General features: G+C 38.7%; 1 protein-coding gene across 1 annotated transcript; it reads right to left on the bottom strand.

Moving 5' to 3' along the window:
* Positions 1 to 182: 182 nt before the first annotated feature.
* faf (ubiquitin carboxyl-terminal hydrolase-like faf) lies at positions 183 to 20598 on the bottom strand. Its single transcript, XM_033481375.2, has 30 exons — positions 20157 to 20598; positions 18890 to 19102; positions 18508 to 18772; positions 18206 to 18431; positions 17990 to 18124; positions 17745 to 17901; positions 17345 to 17668; positions 16998 to 17255; positions 16813 to 16911; positions 16456 to 16730; positions 16188 to 16389; positions 15778 to 16107; positions 15355 to 15689; positions 15050 to 15290; positions 14834 to 14971; positions 14483 to 14752; positions 12634 to 14393; positions 12316 to 12489; positions 12107 to 12248; positions 11697 to 12001; positions 11334 to 11584; positions 11086 to 11261; positions 10816 to 11012; positions 10610 to 10737; positions 10309 to 10475; positions 9983 to 10239; positions 9662 to 9909; positions 9364 to 9566; positions 9024 to 9289; positions 183 to 8808 (listed from the first exon to the last, which is right to left on the bottom strand). The coding sequence occupies exons 2-30, from the start codon at positions 18953 to 18955 to the stop codon at positions 8661 to 8663; spliced, it is 7743 nt and encodes a 2580-aa protein (XP_033337266.1). The 5' UTR covers positions 18956 to 19102; positions 20157 to 20598; the 3' UTR covers positions 183 to 8660.
* Positions 20599 to 21150: the final 552 nt, after the last annotated feature.

Genomic DNA, 21150 nt, shown 5'->3' with positions numbered 1-21150 from the left:
GTAGGTAGGTGCCTAGTCAAAGATTCATTCCCTTATCTGAAACTATTTTTTGCTGAACAACTGTCACGTTCTGAATCGAAAGTGGCTTCAGGTGGCAATATTCAATTAACCAAAGCATAAAATTGTAATTCTCTATCGTAGAAGGGAAAGTAAGAAGGAATACCGTAACGGACCGGTTCGGGTTCTTTTTAAACCGTACTTTATTACATTCTGTTAGAAATAATACACAAAAGATTCTCAGGGGTCTGCGAAGCTGTTCGCTCCGTGGAGGCACAGAGGGGGGGGTGGACCCCTTTTTCTCAACGGAGGATCAAACCTCCGCGTATATACGACGAACCGTCGTCTGCGACCCCGACGGTTGGCCGTCCATCCGCGCCTTCGAAATCGAGAATATACAATCTTAATTAATATTTATATTATCGAAAGTCTGCGAGGGACCATAAATATATAAGGGCGCGTCGACGGACGGTCCTCCGCGTCTGTGGGGCTGCAGACTCAGTTGGTCGAGCTTCAAAACTCATTCTCTCCCGTTCCTTGACTGCGATCAATGCTCGACTCGATTCGATGAAATGCTCAACGTAAATGCGCGATCTTAAAACGACGCGGGACCGTATTTCCTCCTCCGTCTCTGTGTCGTCTTCGAGGAACAATCATCGTCTCATATAGTCGTGCGCCGTGCCCGCGAGAGTTCTGGCCATCGTGATCGTTTCGGCGCGTGCCCCGCCATCTCTTCGCAAAATCAAGACTAAACAGCCCCGTCTCCGAGTTCTCGATTTCCGTTTCTTTTCACAAGGTTCTACAGATCGTTCGCTTCACCGGTTCACGACGAAAGGCTACTTTAACAACCGCTTCCCCATTGCCAAACAGGAATAATCTCTCTCATTCATTCTCTCGACCGCTCGCACGCATTCTCGTCTCGTAGAAGACTGCGGAGCTTCGTGACGTAGAAAACACGTTGTGAAAATCATGCGGTACAAAATCCCGATAGAATTTAGACGGTGTAGCCGTTTTATTTACAATCCAGTGAAACGATTCCCGAAGAAAACAAGATAGACGATATAATTTCGCGGGCTCGTGGCTTGGGAGAACATGTCGAAACCTCCGCAGTCTGGCGATTTATCTCTCGGCTCGATATGAAAGCGATACTAAAAGCCCGCGACCGTGCGTAAACACGTTCCCGATCCCTTTCACGGTAAAAAAGTACAGGCGAAAGCCATAGGCAAACTGCAAGCGGAACAACCACAGCGTTACGGTACAACACACGGTGTGTATATCCCTGATATTGCGCTATCTGCGCCCGATCGAAGGAGCTGCGCCGTCACACCGTGAAAATCAATTGCCAAGATCATTACGCTTTGTCGAAATTCGATACGGCTCACGGACTGGCCATTCTGTTTTAATATCGCCGTGGTAGATTGAATCGATAAAACTGCGGTCGCACACAGGCGTCTTCGTAAAGGACGTTAACGACGGACGTTGCGTATATGTTTACACGTGGGTCTATATAAACATATACGTAAGTAAACTAAAGAATATACAAACGTTTCACAGTTGCGGACGTCAAAATCAACACCGGCAGGAGACCGCATTCTAAAGTTGTTAGTGCAAAGTTCACCGTGATGCCTGTGTTCTACGACGTTCATTTTTACGAGCTTATCTTAATAATCATGAATTTCGTAGGCTTGTGTAATTTCGACACCTTGCTATAAATATTAACGTTTCATTTCCAACCGAGATTCATAGAAATTGCGATCAAAGGAAAACACGTACTCTATCGGGTGCCAAATAAAATGAAAAACCTTGTCGCAGTTTAGGCTCTGCAGTAGACACTGTGTGTCAACTGTCGCTAGGATTTTCATTCGTAGCATACACGATATCTCGAAATTCGTTATTGTTTTCGATTTTATTCGGTAGCCGACAGAGCATATGAATTTTTCGTTGATCTCAGTCCCAGGAAATTTTTGTTTGCGAGCAAATCTGCTGTTTGGCTCTTCGAGGCGAGTAACAGGCAACGAAAGTGTCGAGGAACATTGAACGAACGTCCCATCGCGTATTTATTCGTCCTGCGAATATCTCTGATCGAAAGGAAAGCAGCGTGCATCGCGATATCATATACTCGTGCGTCATTATAGTCTTTGTTTACTCACTTTCTCTCTCACTCTCTCTCTCTCTCTCTCGCTCTGCCTCTCTCGCCTCATCGCGTTTAAAAATCTCATTCTTGGTGTCTCTTTAATTCGTTCCACTCTAATCGTCGACCATATACGATTACATACATTCATTATATCCTTACAGAACAGACGATCGTTTCATACAAATCGTCGCACATTGCACAAAAAAACCACAGTTTAGCTGGACGAAACCGTGTTTTAACGGTTTTCTAATTAAAATTCGTATTTTAATGGATTAAATTCAAATTCGTAAAAATTCGTATTCACCATGAAATTCGGTCGGTGCACGCGGTTAGATTTCGTGTTCAGTTGTAATCACGTTCGACTCGATTGGTTGATTAGCAGAAACAAATCGTACGACAAAAATGGTATCGCTACGTTGTCCAATTCCTGAAATATCCACGGACACGTGTGAAGAGACGCGGCAAATTTCTTCCAGCTAAATTCGATGGGTTCGCTGCACCACGCGCCATATCGATCGGATTCGTGCCAACAAACGCAATGACCGGTTTGTGCAGTTTGCGACGATCATGCACCAGCAAAATGATTTATTTATTCACGTGTCTATCTGGTATTTCTTATGCTTCTCACGAAACTTGCTTCTCTATCTCTATCTCTCTCTCTCTCTTTCTCTGATGTGTTTATGTGTATTTTCCTTTTGTTTGTCCACCGGTCTTGTCTTTATTCGCAGAAAACATCGTTGTGTCGAACTCGAGCGAGGCAGTGGCTCGTCCTAATATAGGACAACGGAAAAATGAGACATTCTAGTCGACGTATCTGCGATACACTGTGTAATACTAACGTTACGCGTACACAGGGTGCCCCGAAACACAAGAGCTCTAGCTTCGGACCTAACGAAGGAAACTTTACGGTTCTAAATGAAAAAAAGAAACGACTGCGGTAAAATGCCACGGGCAGGAGGAGTTCTTTTTGTCTTTTGTCATTTGTCATTGCCCAGTTAGTCAGATCTCGGTCGAGAAAAACGTGCTTGTTCGTGAATGAAATATACAATTGTACAGCTTTAACGATTTTCCTTCGTTGTCAATGCGCATTCACCTTCGAATTTTAATCGAGCCTTAGATCCGTCCAGATTGGAAATCGCGTTCGATTTTCCAGCTTTTACCGTAGCAATTCGCTTCCAATGATGCTCCACGCGATAACGCAAACAATTCAATTTCGAATTCCTCCATTCGTTATCATTCGCGAAAACATGCTCGATTCCGGCGTCACAGTGTCTTCTTCCTCTGGAGGATCAGGTAACAGATACTTTGGTGGTGATTTATTCGAAATCTGGTATCCCAATGATATTTTCCAAAATGTGTGATCGTTACTAGTGTCACTTAAAGTCACTCGAGATGCGCCAAGCTTCGCAAAGAAACGCCAGAAACGTTGAATTTCGACGCGTTCTGCTTAGAGTTGGAATTTTTCACGATAACGGATGCGACCTCTGAGAAACTGCCATCGTTTTTTTTAGCGAGATTAAATTTTTGAAAATAACGCTTTCGAACTGGGAGAAATTGCGTGGTGGTAAATTGTTTTGAAGAAGTCGGGAAAAGTATGCTTTCCTTGAATTTAGAATCGGTCGATCGGTTCCACTGTGTAGTAGTAGGTCCGTCAGATTGTACCAATAGCAGCGACAAATGAGAATGCCCGCGTTCAACAGAATAATTAAATGATCCTTTAATTAGAGCATGTGACCGATTGTCGCAAAGGAATCGTTCTCGTAACTCCGTCGCTTCTTTTCGAAATAAAGTGTTAAAACCACCATTCAAAAGTTTGGGATCATTTGTTCGCCGAGAAGCGAGCCACAGGTTTTCTTTCGGAAAAATTATAATTGGGAGTTCTACATTCTTATATGTGGCATGGCCGGAACTCCGCGAAACTACCAGGGAAGGATTGAATCTACATTACAAAATACCTATGTGAAAATAATGTGATCGATCTTTTTCTATGAAGCTTCTCCAAAAAATAATTCATTATTCATTCTCTGTGAGCTATATCTCTAGAGAACGAAGCTTCGTTCCCAGATCGGTTAAGTTGCATCCACTAGTCGCTTATTTAGTTGTACCGTAACGTTCAGCTCATTCTATACATCGCTTTAATTGTGAAAATAAAAGGTGTGCTGCAGCTGACAGTGCAAGCAGAAAATGATAGTGATTCCACGCGAAGAAAGAAGTTGACATTATAGGATCAAATCGTTACGTAGTATATATGTATATGGTTGTCGATTATATAACTATGGAAAACTCATCATCGCGTGAATGCATCCTCGAATATTTTAGTTACCACGTTAGCGTGTCTTAATTACGTCTACTTCCAGCAATGTCTATAAAAATATGTTCAACAGTGTGGTTTTATTTGCTAAACTAATGGGGAAAACACATCTTTTCCCACGTGGAATCGTCACTTTCCTGTTGCGCTAGTAATTACAGGACACCTTGTATATCGGCTAGAGAGAATTAATAACAATGAAGACATGAAACACTAAGTTACATTATCTTTTATTTTCTTTCTCCAACCATGAATACTATAAGCGATCTCAAACTTGTGAGCGGTAGCGAGTATACAGGGTGTCCCGATTGTTATCATAAAAATGCAGGGCTTTCCTTAAACTTTCTGCAGAAGTGGAAACCGAAAACGAAAAATGTAACTCTGTTTCCGTGCGCATCGTTTCTAAGATTCGAGCTCCCGTAATATGTTCTACAAACGATCGCAGAGACTATTCCTATTAAATTTTTCACGTAAAATTTCAATTACGATTTCCTTCGGTTGTTTCTACGTTCGCGAATGTCTCCGCGAGGTTTGAAAGACAGTCCTGAAATTTCTTTGCGACGTTCTCCCGCGGGACACCTTGTATAATAGTGACAGAGAATATCCGAGGTTTCGACCACTCAAAATCTTGACAGTGAATTCGTTCTTTTTTTTCTTTTTTTTTTGAATGAAAATCAAGACGTATGTATATGTATATATGATACAAGATTACGCTTTGTCCAGCGGTTTTACAATTAAATATTAAATAATCGTTAGACTACATTCTCTCGTGTTTTTTTTTTTTTTTTTTAAGAAACAAAAAGAAAGAACTGAACTTAACATACAGTCTCTGTGTACAAAAAACCAGGATTTACAATAGCGTTACTAACCTCAATGTATAATAGGAATATAATAAATTTTTATCACATATAAAAAGCAGTTTGTATATGTACATGTCTGAGTAAGATTAGGTACCATTATCGTTATTATTATTATTTATATTATTATTATTATTATTACTTTTTAACCGATAGAAGCTATCATATAATTTGGTACACTGTTTAACGTGAATATTTGATAAATACGAACAATAATCAATGTGTCGTTAGTTTCCTGGTGTCCTGACGTTGTCGTTGCTTTCGCATTTCACACGCAAATAATTCCTATGTATACACACGGTGTTCGCTTCTTTCCTCCTCACCCTTTTCCTTTTTGCATTCTTGTCAACATGTGGATGTAGTTTCCCTCTTGTTTTCCACTCTTCTCGTTTTTCTGTCATCTGGTTATTATTTTATGTAATATTTATATTCCTATATATATATACATATATATATTATGTATATATATAACATATTGTTCACTCAATATAAGTCAGAGCCATGGCCGGTTCGTGAGTCGTTTTCAAGCACCAAGATTCGTCCACGGGTCTCTTCTTAATGAAATTTCGCTATACCAACATGCATGTTTTCTTCGTCACTATATGGAACAGGAAACGTTTCTTTCTTTGTGTTCAAAAACATTCTCCGCGAAGAAAAGGCCACAGCTCACCCTCCAAACGATGGATTGCGTACCATAGAACGATACAAATTAGTGCTTGGATTTGTTTCACACCTCATACTTGTGTTGCTACCGCCACGCTCATTTCAATTCCTTCTTTGTTTCATTATCGTTTTCTCTTTGCTTACTCTTCTTTGTAAAAATTTTGGACGTCAAGCAAAACTCACCTCTCCTTGCTTTGCCGCAACTCGTTACGCTAAAATAGAAGTTTGATGCCTGGTTTCGAGTCATACTGGGGCTACACGACCGATCATTTCTTCTTTGTTCAAGATGGAACTCGAATTCGAATACTCGAATATCCGTGGAATAATATTCGAGAATGAACTAAGTTCTCATATGTTTTGCTGCATTCGCAGAATACCATCGAGCTACGGCATAAGCAGTGTCGTTCTTGTTAATTAATAGTTATTATGTAACTAATCACTTATATCTTTTGTATTTGATCTTTCAATTATTTTCTTTTTTTTTTGGTTCAACGTTGAAAATATCATTCGAACATTTGAGAAAAAATAAGAAACGACATCGCTTATGGATCAAAACAATATTGTATAGTAGACTGCGGTTTTATGCATTTATAGCATATTTGATTGTCTAACGGTCAGCGATAAGTTTACCAAAGAGATAATTTACTATTATTAGAAACATCATAGTCATCAGCGAAGTAACAAAAATTTCCATTCGATCCCAGTCTCTGTAAATGATGAAAATCTATATCTGCATATCCGCAGCCTATTTATTAAAATCGTTAGGTTGCAATATTACATTCGAATAGTTGCATGTACACTGTACAGAAATTTACGAGTCACATACAAGTTGCAGCGAATCTTACGTCGAACAATCAGATTCTTTGAAGTTTATGAAATTACTTGTTATTTTATACAAGCATACACAACGCATTCTTTTATACCATTTACAAATATGGAGAATAAAGTAGTATATTTAAATCTTGAACTACGGTTTGTAAATACATTGTACAGTACACAATCATGCGAACGTGATGTTCGAATCACTTTCGGTAGATTTACCATTACAAAGTATATCTATTTTATTGAGTACGCGAGGATTGATTCGAATGCAACATTCAAGTATTGCAATATTCGAGGGATATTCGAAGCATTTGAGTGCACGCAAAGCATTCGAATAGCCCCAGTCATAATAGTTTCGATGTCTATCGGTTATATACGGCATAGATTACTCGCATAATTTAATAAATTCTTTGCCACCTTATTTTGAAAGAATCATTTAATTTCATGGACTCTCATTTCTTTCTTTCAGCTTCTCTTTCTCTCTCTCTCTCTCTCTCTCTCTCTCTCTCTCTCTCTCTCTCTCTCTCTCTCTATCCGTCTCTCCCTCCTTATCCCTTTTAGCATTTTTCTTGAGTAGTCAAAACGTAACAGACAAGAAAATAGAAGTAATCGAAATTCGAAGCAACAACTTGATCCTTAAATATCTACCTAAGAATATAAAACGGAGTCGCACAATGTCGAAGGCACAACCCTTTCAAAAATCGGATGAACTGAAAAAAGCACGATGGGAGGCATCATCGGTATACGTGTCTAAAATTCTTGGGCAGTGGACTCCTTTCTTTGATGCTCGAGAGATTAAGTACAAGAAAATTTCCTCTTCTTGCCTTTCCTTTTCACATGTATGTCACAAAAGACTAAAATAGCGAAATATCGACAGACGTATGTTTTCTTATTTTTTCATTTTTTTGGTTTTTCTTCCTTTCTTCGTCTGCGGCTCTGCTCCTTCCGATTATTAAATAAACCACACAGCTTTCCCTCTCTCTTTCTTTTTTTCTCTTGCTCTAGCTCTCTTAAAGCCTTATCATCCTTCGGACCTTAGAAAGTTCCACTTCAACTTTTTCTTTTATTAGTAACAAATTTACATAGGCATACGGAAACTCATGTTCTTTTTTATACCTTTGTTCCTTTTTTTTCTTTATGCTATTCGGCAGAGACGGGATTCCATAACACTATTCACTATACATTTATACAATCTTATCGTATTCCTACACGCGAATTCGTATGCATTAATCGAGGCAAGGTCGGTCTTCTAAATATCGCAATTATTTTTCTGTCTTTTTATATTTTTTTTTCTCTCTCCTTATTTTCGATCAACCCATTTCGGGCAATTTCTTCCTAGCGCGACATCCATTGTCTTGAACTCGAAAGCCGTAACCGATTCATAGATACGCGGAATAAAGAATGAGGTAAATTGCTCTAGGCATAAGAAAAAAATCATTGACGAGAAATTGGTTGCCTCAACCAATACGTAGAAATTCTGATCCTTAATCGTAATTCGCCTACACTCTGGTTTCTCTATAATCGTGTGTTTATGTGTGTGTATGTGTATGTATGGGTGTCTTGCAGTGTGTCTAAAGGTGTGTTTTCCGTTTTTTTTTCTCGATCGTGCAAATATGGCTGTTATTTACCATTGTATCATTTATCCGTTTATACGAAATCGTGAACTGCCCACAGTTAAGACTCGATAAGAGAATTGCAAATGCAAAGTTCGTGAGAATACCAGTTGCAAAATAAAGAACAGATTCTTTTGCGATTGTTAGATCTGTACAGGTGACTCTATCGTTCGGCACCAAGCTGCCGGCGCAGTTACATCTACGTAGCTTGGATTTGTTTCACCGTGACAGCAACTTGGTAGAACGCCGATGGTAATTAGGATTCATTATGCATCCCGGCTGGTATTTTGTGATGACTCACAGTTCTGTGGACTATGCAACTGATGGGCTAAAAGAGGAGTGTGAACTGGAGATGGTCCAGGTTGCGGTTCTGGTTCTTGCAGGAAACGCTGTAGTGCTTTCGCGTCGGAATAACTGGAAAAGACAAAAAGAGGAAAGGAATTCAGAACAATCCGCCTAATCAAGTGAAAACTACCATTACGAAGGGTGTCCAAAAGTAACGCGACCACCCAAAATATCAGGCATTTCTATAGAAACTCGGTTACATGCCAGCTCAGAATACGTTAGATGATCATTTAGCTTGAGACACTCAACTGACGGTAGTAAATAAGGATAATACAGATATTTACAAAAACACAAATTCTAAATTGCGTTCCATCCGCATTGCATCCCTCCTATTCTGTGGCTGATATTTGTCTGCTTCCTCCGCGCAGTCCTCGCTCGGGTCCTCCATTTCTTGTTCTACCTCAGGGCACAGTTCGCAAGCTTTCTCCAAAGTTTTCCTTGCGCTGTTGCTACGCTCTAAGACATAGCCGTTTGTCGAATCATTGGATTGTGCTGGCGGAGACCAGTTGCTGTACGTGTGAGGGTAAGTGGCTGTAGAAGCATACGGTCTCTGAAATTAGATTAAATGTCGTTTACATAAAAATCCACACTTTATAGATGATTTCGTTATACTGTATAGCACACCTTTTCGAGTTCTTCGTGAAGCCAGTCGATAGCGTTTATCCACTTCCTCCTTAATTCAGGACTATGGTGTAGAAGTTGATGTGCAGGTCTACACTTACTGAATAGGTGCACCATACATTTGATGCACTGATAGGCTCTCTTTTGGTAATGGTGTTTGCTTCTTTGTATTATTTCGAATAAACCATCTCTCTCCTCCGGTACACCTAAAAATATTTTGGCATTCTTAGAAACTGATAAGAGGCACATTGTAACACCATAGTTGACACTAGGTGTTGATATATGTATTCGAAATACGTGCCTTTAAGCGCATTATGAACACGGTGTGTCTGCCATGAGTCCTCCATAAGAAGCATGGCTAGCAACAGATCCGTGTGATGCTTCAGATCGTGCGTGAATGAGAATCCAATTTGCCACAATAATTCGCTGAGTACTGTTCGTGACAAATTTGGACTTTCCCAACAGCAGTATTGAAGCAATTTTACAGTGTCGGTAAAGGTAACATCAGTGACGTTAACATCGGCGTCTTCGAGTAGTTTCTTCGTATAGCTGTTAATAAAAGTATGATTCGACTCATTGGCACTGGTTTACTCTTCGTTTAAAAAATATTCACAATGTTTACCTATTTTTGACAAAAAGAATATCGGCTGCCTGTGGTTGAATAGGCATCACATATTCATTTTGACACGCTGGGTCTCCATATGGGTTTGGTAAAGGCGCTCCTCCATGACTTGACTGAGTCTTCGATGATACATCGCAGCAACGTATTAGCATACTAACTACTTGGTGCAATTTAGTTAGTTCAGGGAATTGATACTTAATTAATGGGCCAGGCCCCTCGTCGATCGCAAGTAACATAAACGTAACTGGGACATTTAACTGTAATCAAAGTAGAAAATATGATATTTTCCATGGTAAATAGATGTTTGTAAGACGCATTACGCTCACCTTAAGCAATTGGGCCTTTTCAGCAAGACCGAGCGACGCATATGTGTAGAACAGGGAAAAGTAATGTGGCAAATGACGCCCATGATCTGAAATTTCGCGATGAAGTAAAGAAAGAACTGCATGCAATAAATGATCACTAAGCGTTGCTGTTGGGTCCAAAAGTATGGCTGAAATAATTCGAAAAATTCATGAAGGTATTTGTTATATTAACTAGGTATTCTATATTATAAACAGAATGTATTCTTACATATGTATACATAGATATTAAATTAAAAAGAAATGAATGACATCAAAAACTTACTTGGTGCGTTTAAACTAGGTGGCACGCATGGGCCATCCTGAAGTGAAACATGTGCAAGAAATACCAAAATTTTGAGAAAAGCTGTTCTAACTTCTGAACTAGGACAGCTCAAAAGGTACTCGCAAAATCTGAAGACAATGAATAACTTTCGTTAAATATCGACATATTCTATCCTCATGCTTATATACTAAAAAAAATCGTGATACCTATGTGGATGATTAAACAGCACATTATGAGCAAACCAGGACCGCACGGCTTTACTGTTGCGCAAATGGTGGCAAACGATATCATACCAATCCATAGCGTTACCTCGTAATGTCTTTTTTGTATGGAAACCTGTGTAGAACAGGAATCTTGATGCTAACTGAACAGATAACATTCCAAGTTCTTCTTGCTCTGGACTCTACAAAAAAAATCATAAAAACCATTATAAGTTATTAGCAATATGAACATTATTTTTCATTCTGTCAACTCACAAGTTTTTCATTCATATTTTGTCGATTTATATTATGAGGATTACAGGATACAAGTCTCTTGATAAATTGAAAATATTCTGCACTGAACTGGTTTCGGTTATGCATAAACTTTATATTTTGCTTCCTGACGCTATATTCAATGGCTGGTGGCATTTTCATGACTCCTAATTTCGTATCTGCAAGTAGAAATACTTTAATTAGCGTTGCTGAAACTTTTTGATAAGTCCGAGAGACTAAACGTTACTCACACAACGATAGTTCATTAACGCTTTTCATTAAAGAATTTTCCTCTACATCTAGCCTGGTATAAAATAACATATAGGCGTTCCACCACCGCTTCTGTTTTCGATAGCTCATTCGTTTGAGCATCTGATCAAACACTTCTCCCAAGTAATCACCGCCGAAACATTGAGATTTCATTTCTTCTTCTTCCTCCATTCTACATTCTGTAACGTCGCCGTCGTCGAATTTATACCACTTTGCGATGCCGTCACTTTGCCTATCGTACAAACATTAAAAATTACTCTACATGAAAGTTGCACTGCATTATAGGCTTCGACAATTAATATTAAACAATTATACTGCTAGACTTTGTATGCTCATTGTAGTACCTGTGCAAAATATAAGAATAGTAGTGGCCGCCACTAGCCTGACCACTATGCACTACGATGCCAGTTAGTTGGTATTTAGTGCAAGTTCCTTTCATCGATTCCTCATAATCACAGTCTATAACTTCTCCCTCCACTTTAGCCAGTCCAGAAACAGTGTAAGGTTCCATATCCAAATCTCTTGGAAATTCAAAATAATCATTGAACTTGATGGCGCAATCTCTTTCGAAGTCATAGTCGAATCTTTTTAATTGAATCGCTAGTACCGGCGGCAACTTCTTGACACACAATCGTTTCACGGTGACAACCTTTAAAAGCATAACAATTTTAATGATTAAATATTAGCATTCATTTGTTAACATAATTGAACTGCAATCTTCAATGACAATTTATTTCAAAATTGAAGGCTATACCTTCTTATTACACTTGTCACAATGATAAGCGTCTGCGCCTTCCAATAATTCTCCTTTTACGTATTGTTCGAGGGAGTCTAATAAATTACTGTGATTCCTAATATCCACGCTTATCAAACTGAACGGCTCTTCCTTGGAATATCTGTAGATAATGTAATGCGGTATTACAGCTTACCGAAAAAAGCAGAATGTAAGAAATAAAAAGGTACCTATGAGGGCAACCTTTGCAGATTTTCTGGTCACTATATGAACCACCCAGAATCCTGCTCATTATCTGTTCATGTCCTAAAGCTTTTAACGCTTCATCTAAGCTTTCCACTAAACTCATAAAAAACTCTACTGCATCTTGTTGTTCCCTAAGATTTACAGGTTCACCTTGAAGTCTGAAAATAATATCAGAAGCACCAATAAGTATAACATATTAATTATTTGTTTTACAGTATTAAATCAAGATATATATATGTTTAAAATGAATATACTATCACTAATATAAATGTTCAATATATCTGAAGGGAACGTATGCTTACTTGAAGTGCTTCCAAAGACCTCTAGGTATATAATATTGCAGTTTGCTATAAGCCAAATGTCCGAAGATGGCCTGGACTTGTTTTAAGATCCCAATATTATATTCCTTCCGTGATTCATCCGCCCCGCATTTCTCTTCGTTCGTGTCGTTATCGTTCGCTTCAATGGTTTGATCTCCTTTGATTCGTTCTTCACCGGAAAAGTCTTCGTTCAGGTCTGTCGCTGCACCTTCCGCGGCCAGCAATCCGACCCTTATGCTCTCAACCATGTACAATTGTTGTAATACCGAGTTCATGTAGCAAGTCGCGCCCGCGTTTTTTAAACCTACAAAGCCTTTCAGCGGTCTGAGCCCAACCGGCGGCAAATAATCCCATTCTACTAGCGGTTCGTCTCTCTCTGAGTAGAACATGTCAGTGAGCATTGTGACTAGAAGTTTCATGTTGGGTACACAGCCTATACAAAGACCTACAAGTAAATCGAATGCCGCGCTAGTCGACTGAGGGGTTGTACAAACTGGGCACGCTTGCGAGGCACTTAACTCGCCGGTGCTGCGAAGCTGCAGCATTAGACGCGACGCGGGAAATACAAAATCCTCGACCAGTTCTTTCACTAGGTTCGTGCCATGTGTCTCATCGGAACCGAGCTCGAATTTTTTGCTGGCTGGTAGAAATGCCAATAGTTCTTTCGTGAGACCGAGATGACCTTCGAGAACGGCTTCGTCCACTTGACTCTCGCCGGTCTCCTTAACATTGTCCCGTACCTTCTTCAACCACGCTATCTCAATGTTCAACAGCGACTCAACTGTCGTGAGAGGACATCCAGACATGTGAGCGAAGTTTAACAATCTACATAACAACTGAAAGTACTCGTGGCTCTGTTTTGCATGTTCCACGACGGTAGTATTTAGAACACTAAAGAGCAGCGAGATGGCGAATAATAGTGACTGATGACCGCTACTGTACCAAGTCGATATAAGAAAAAACTGTTCAGCAGCAGCCATTCTGATCACCGGTGAAGGGCTTAGGAGCACAAGATCTATTAAAAATGTGTGCCACATTTTATCCCTTGGTAATGATTCTAAAGCGCTCAAATTCAATACCAACGCGATCGTCAGAACTTCCAAAGCCTCTTTACAAACTAACACATCATTGTTGTCAGGATTATTCACTGTCTCCTTTTCCTTTGATTCGTGTAGTGAGTGAAGCATTTCAACGGACGCGTTTATGTTGTTCAGACTGCCTGTGGAGGCCGCCCATGCTAGCCTAATTATGGCACAAATAGTCGGTACATCAATCAACGGTAACTCCCAAGATAGAGCTCGCATAAAAAGCTGCCAACATTTGTCAGATTTGGGTCTTCCGCTCGATATCCAACGCGCTAAATACTTTGCCAATTTAGCCGCTACGCTTCTCAACATGTACTCCGTGTTCTGATTAGGTACGCTTTGCAACGCTTGCTTCAAAACCGGTAACGGTGATCGATTGTTGTGAGCGTGATTCTCTTGATTCTCTGAAATCCCTTGCACCTCGTCCAGCACACAGACCATAACGTTACCCACTATCGTCAGCAATAGTTTACACAATTTTAACACCGTCAAATACGCTGCCCGTTTCGTGGTTTCGTCGGCATTCGGTAAGAATTTATTTTTACTTAACATCTCCAGAATTACTTCAGCTTCACCGCTCTTGATGAAATTGCATTGAAACTCAAATGCTTTCTCAGACAATGGATCCAGAGCCGGCATTAACAGACTATATAAAACCTGAAACACACAGATGAATCATTAATTATTATTAATACATTATAACACGTCTTTTCACGACTTATGTGAACTCAGATATTCCGACTTGCCTCTAAATTGTATAAAACTTGGCTAGGACTTGAAGTAAAAAATAAAGAATCTACTGTAGTGTTTTGTTCATTACAAAGAGCATTATCTATATTATCATCGTCTTTAACGAGACTAAATAACCACTGTAATCGTGACACGGTAAGGGTATCTGGTGGCACCAATTGTAAAAGGTTCCGTGCACCGTCACGTAACTGTGAGTGCTGAAGTGTGCATCCCAGATCTGCCAATTGAAAGAAAAACGTAGCGTACTGCGATCTTTGCGATATGACCTGTTATAAATATACAGTTATTTAGAGATGTTCCCTTCAGAATTATTTACAATTTTGCATAATAAGAACGATTTAACATACCACGCCCGGTAAACTATGCTCTGCCTCTACATTTGGCCCATCATATGGATGGTGGGGAGAACTAGTAGAACTATCCGAACTACTCTCTGGTGAGCTCGGTATGTTGCTGTTTACTTGACTCAGTTTTGCAGATAATAACTAGAAAAATAATATTTATGTTATCGTATCATTTACGAGCGTTGTATATTAGTAAACATTATTGTTATTGATATAAACCATTTTATCTCTTAATGGAGTTTGAGAGAGAAGTTTCTTGTCGTCCGTTGGTTCTAATGACTCTCCATTGAGAAATAAGTCGAGTTTCACATTTGTCCCATTCGCTTTAATTCTGCGCAGTATTTGACGCCTCAATGATCCCAATGTATCATTACTATGCGTGAATATATCTACATCGTCTACGTTAAGACCAGGATTTGCAAAACGAATAATCAGAGACAGGTGTTTCCCACGAGTTGCTCTATAAGATAAAGGAAGATAGTAGAACGTATTACAAAGATTAATAAACCAAGAATGAATTGTACCTATGTAACGGTAATATTCTTCGTTCCACAGGAAAGGCTGAATCGCATTCATTTATGTATTCTTGCAACACTTTCATCACACGACACATTTTCATGGCTTCCATTTTAATTTTGTTTGACACCTGTTCTTCGCGTTCCTCTTTCCCCTCAAGGTATACTTTACTCAAAACAGACACAGTATCGTAGTGTGCTTTCAATCTGTCCATGCACTCTCCTATGCACGTTACATGAAAAGCCAGGATCGAAGAATGAAGTCGTGGTCCTAAATTAGTGTTTACTTCCTTTAAAAGTTCTATGGCTCGATTAGCAATTTCTTCGGGGCTATTAGTTACTACCTAAATGTACCAATAGTAGGACGCATTCATTAACAAGTAATGCCAGGTATCATTAGTACAAAAACATTGAAATTATAATTCTACTTACCCGCCACAAATAATCAGAACCAATTAGGTCAACGTCATTCATAAAAAATGTTCTTCTCTTCAATTTGAATTTCCCCTCTTTCCAATTAACGGCTTTGAAAAATCGCTCGTAACACTTAATGCCACTTTCTGTAAGTAATGTTGGGTCTAGTTGCAGTATATTGTTTTGGAAGAAATCTTTGTTTATTGCTGGATCAAGATCTGGTTCGTCGCCCATTAATTTTGAGAACCACTTAAAGCAAGCTTCCCGGTCTGACACGAACACGCCTTGTTCTGCTAAACATTGCCAAATTTGCACTGCTTGATCCTCACATAACCATAATTGACCGTCCTACATAAAAACATAACCATTGTTCAATTATATCAAATATGCCAGAACTGACGGTGTATTGCAAATAATTGATAACATACTTTTAATAAGAAACGTAGGAAATTAAGCCTTTCTTGCACTTGCATAATGTGATTGTATCGGCCATCGGGCATGTAAGTGTTGGGATCAATGTCCGGATTCTCTTTGACTAATTGCCGCGTCTTACTCATACAATTAGTTAAACTAATTGTCACAAGAATTACTATCGAATGTTCTGCTTGGAGTCGTTGTATCACATCTTGCCTTGAGTAACAAAAAGTAAGGAGTTACGATATATAGAATCGAATAAATTTTATGCAATGAACATACCTATAATGTAAATGATGACCCCGTTGACCATGGCCTATGTTAGGATTTGGTTCATATAGGCAACATATTTCTCGAAATTGTTTCAAAGCCGGTAACACCCACTTATCACCGGTTTTTAACTCTTCCAGACATTTGTCCAGCCAAATTGTTTTCTGTGCATCCCTTTCTTGAGAACACGAGTAATCGAGAATTTTTACGTGCGCATTCAGAGCTTGATCCATGATTTCTGTAGGCACCTCGTCCGAGTGAGCCAAATTCCAAAAAAGTGTCAAAACCTAATTTAAAGAAAAAAGATATATACACGTACAAATGGATACCGATGGATACGAATATGCAACAAAGTAAAAATTAAGGCACCTTATGCGCCATCACACCATCCTTATCATCTTCTGCTAATCTTCTGATTAATTCTAATAACTTTTCTCTTTGCTTCTTGTTAGCAGTCTTCCAACTCCTCTGAAGACAAAATAATATTAAAGTGTTAATTAAACCATATTAATCGTATCTAAATATTTAAACCATAATTGTATAATATTAAACACCTGAAAACATTCGAAGAGGTGATCAAGTTGTTCAGGAGTGAAATCCCAAGCTAATTTAGCTAACAGGTCGTGAACATTCTTCTCGATTGCTTCGTGTTTTCCAGCTTGTGCCGCCCAAACAGCATCCAAATCCTCCAAGGTCAAGGCTCGTTCTTTTATAATAAAGCGTAAAATCTTTTCTAACTTTTCAACGTACTGAAGCTGATGTAACGAGTCTCTTAACACGATTTCTAACACTCCATTTTCTTTAATCCATTTCTAAATAAATGAAAACAATTTAAAAATACTTTTGAAGGCATAAACTCATGAGACAAATATTATCAGATGAAAATTTGAATTAAACGTACAGCCATACGTTCGGCTGTAAGCCATTCGTCCTCTTCAACAATCGCATTTCTATGCTGATAGAAGCTAACGGTGGTAATCACTTTGTTCACTTCATTCAAAGCATTCATCTTTCCATTAAACGAAGAAATTTGTAAGAGTCTCAGTATCATCTTCAGTCTCAGAATTTCCAAGTTTTTAATCATTTCGTCCTGATGTGGCACCCGCGACACTAAACACTTTGCGGCTTTAATTATGGCTGATATTGCATCGTTTTTCGCTTCATTCTTTGCTTCTTTTTTTAATTCCTCATCAGTCAAATTATTCAAAATTACAGGCACCATTTCCTGTCGACAAAAGATTACGTAAGAAATCGAAGATCAAAATAAAACTAAGTTTCAAAACACATGAGGTATTACTCACCACGATAGGCATTAGATATTTAACTATTGTGTGAACAGTAAGTAGTTCGTAACACAAACCAAAGGGTTTGATTAAAGCATAAATAACTAGTATTGATAAATTTCGGCCGCTCTGAAATCTAGAGAGCAATATATCAAATCCATTAAGACTTCCAAACCTATAACAAACAAAAATAATGATTATAAACCTTAGAATTGTTTAAACAAATATTTATTACTATTTACGATCTTATCTTATCTATTCACCTATTTATAAGATCCACCAACCAACCACGAGTACTTCTTGAATCAGCAGGTGGTCGGGCATAAAGTTCTTCATCAGGAATATCACTGCCGAGTGGAACAGTTTCAGATACCCTGGCTGCATTAAATGTGTGAAATCTAAAAAGGACAATCCAACATTATTACAAACAGTCCATATAATAACTAAAAATACATAACTAAAAATAACGAGTAACATACTTATTAAGGGGATTAAAAACCATTGCCAGCAAATCAAGAAGAGGAAACCAGTCCTCATCTAATTTCAGGACACATAGTTCCACCAACCGTTCGCAGTTTGCGTTGATACAACTTTGAATATTTAATTTCCAACTACTTACTGCATCATCAGTCAATATTTTGGTAAAAGAAATTGTGAGTCCCTCTCGAAAAAAGCGTTGACATGCCTCGCTTTGTACATCAATTCCTACAGAGAATCAAACAAGTTGTTAATATTGTTCAAATTTTTAAAAAATTGAAAGATAATTTTTATGTATAATAACCTTTTTTACAAAGATCGATACTGGCTTGTAACAGACACTCTAATTCCTGTTCTGGTAGAACTGGTACAACCCAACGTGGACTAGATATTTTTTCATGAAGAATATTGAGTTTTGCAATGGGAAAGTCAGGCTCTCCCTGAAGTTGATTACTATCCTCTACCAAGGTTAAGGTATCATTGGTGGATTCTGTTTGTACCACATTCTCTGTGAGTTGAAGTCCTGACATTGTATCAGCTAATTGTTGCGGACCCGGTGGACTATGCATCTAAAAATGTTTAATAATTCATGTTAGATAAGAAGCAGTTCAATTTTTAAAATCGTACCTACGCATGACATTAATAATATCATTATTATAAGCGCGAATAAAGTTACTTAAATGTACCTGTGTACTTTGCTGGCTGTCAGGAGGGTCCATGCCTACTCCTTGGCCTCTTGTGGCAATCGTCATTTTATGTGCTGTTTGCTATATTCCAATTGTCTCAATACCTCTTGGTCCAATAATCGCACCACCAATAACAATCATCCAACACATTCACTGACATTAAATATAATTACACCCTAAAGGCCTTCTTTGAATAAACTATACCTACATTATCTGAAACATATGAAGAAAATATAAAGTCCTACATAATCAATTAGTATTCTGATATCATTCGACATATGTAAAATGTTAATCATCGATAAATAAAATGCTGTGCTAATGAATATAAAACTACAGCAAATCTCAAGTAACAAGGACAATAAATAGAAACAAAGAAGAGAGAAATAAATGAAATATTACACTAACAATTAAATCCGCTAGAAGCAATGATAAAGGATCAATATGCGATACACATAGATTTGTTCTGGTAAGAATGTATTAACAACTCTACTGCCTAAAGATCATAAAACTTAGAAAAGATATTTTTGTATTTGATATTTTAGTTCACAGCCTTTGCACAATTTTTGGTATACTTTATGCCTAATACAACTGTCCTGCCCTATGAACAACTGATTAAATATTTCGACACCTTCGAGGCGAGATAAAATGATGTTTTCCAAAGTCAAAGGCAACGAAGATAACATCAGGATGATTCTCATGACTGATTGTCTGAGAACCTTCAAATAAATCTGTGTGGCACACTGTAACTCGAGCCCGTCTCGAGGGATACCGGTATGCGTCGTTAATTCACGGTCGAATGGGGAAAAAACGAATTTTAAAGCGGCTATGTAAAAGCACACAGATAACGAGAAACTCGTCGCGCATTTGGTAAGTAGTATGACAGCATGATCTTGCTAAGGTTTCAACCGACAAATTCCGATCGTTCGTCTCGAACCGACAGGAACGAACGTTTCTTAAACGATAATGGTGTCACCCGACCGTACGAAACTAGTGTGAGACTAATAATCGCATCTAACGGTTTGTATACTTTTTTGGAATTTCGCAATCTACGAAAGGTACGATGTCATGTCGCGAATTATTCCTTTATCTCTCTCTCTCTCTCTCTCACACACACACACACTCATGCGCTCTCTCTTCTCTCTCTCTCTCCCGCGTTCTCTCTCTTTCTTTCTATCGCTCTCACTCTCTCTCTCTCTCTCTCCCACTCACTGGTTTTCTTTCTCTTGCTAGCTCTTTTTATTTCTCGGGTGTATATCGTTAAACGTACCGAGAGCTGTCAACCGTCAAAAATTACAGCCAGGAAGCGGTTGAGCCGGCTCGCTTTCTGTTGACGAGACAGCATCATCCGGTAAATAATATCGCGAAAAATCACCGTCGAATTAGCTCAGAATTACGCGAAATACGTCTACGGCGTGCTTACAAAGAACTAACGTCGAACGACAACGGAAGGAAATCTCGGTTATTCGTACGCGGCCACTTCTTCACCGTACTTCCAATTTCTGCTCGTTTACGAGAAATAGATGAAACGATTCCACTCGATCGGTACCTATGGGATTTCAACGATCCTCGGTGTTCAGGGAGCAACTATTTTCGCCCCGTTCACTCAACCGGGCCACCTCCGGACAAAATGGCGACCATCCTAACGATTAGCACTGCCGTATTAAGAAAAACCTTTTAAATTCTGTTCAAGAACGTATCGCGTATGGATAACGACGTACCACGTTACAGGTCGTTCTTACTATCACCAATTAACCGATCTGAACTTCTAACAAAGGGAAACGCACCTTTACATAGTAAACGGTGGTAGAAATATTTGTTGCACTTTTTGACGTGACGTTATGGAACTCACTGGCGAATCTGTAAACACGGCTATCTTACGGCGCTACTGTCGTTCTCGAGTTAAAACGACCACCGTACCCACTGTTACTACTACGTTCACGGTGCTTCTCGTGCACCTATCCTTGATCATTTAATTCCGATTGTCTCTTAAATTAACCCTTTGTTTATTAGTTTTCTTATTGAAATATTTCATATTCTTCTTTTGTCATCTTTGACGCTTAAAGTATAAATTTTCTTTCACTTAATCGTTTGTTTTTTTCATTATTTCTGTACCTATTCTTCGTACAATTTTAAGAATACGCGCGTTTTTTTTTTCAACCCCATTTTCGTCATTACAATGTTTCGCCCTCGTCCTTACTTCTGTTTGTAACATTGTCACTGTAAAGATCATTGTAATAAAAAACTGTAACAATTTCTTGTTT

This window comes from Megalopta genalis, unplaced genomic scaffold, assembly GCF_051020955.1.
Source record: "Megalopta genalis isolate 19385.01 unplaced genomic scaffold, iyMegGena1_principal scaffold0050, whole genome shotgun sequence".
Lineage (NCBI taxonomy): Eukaryota > Metazoa > Arthropoda > Insecta > Hymenoptera > Halictidae > Megalopta > Megalopta genalis.
This window is presented reverse-complemented; position numbering and strand designations above follow the sequence as displayed.

Coding starts and splice junctions, on each gene's coding strand:
- faf (XM_033481375.2), bottom strand. CDS start 18,955: ATGACGATTGCCACAAGAGGCCAAGGAGTAGGCATGGACCCTCCTGAC. Junction 17,256..17,344: donor TTACAGCCGAACGTATGGCT/GTACGTTTAATT, acceptor TCATTTATTTAG/AAATGGATTAAAGAAAATGG. Junction 16,912..16,997: donor ACCTCTTCGAATGTTTTCAG/GTGTTTAATATT, acceptor TTTTGTCTTCAG/AGGAGTTGGAAGACTGCTAA.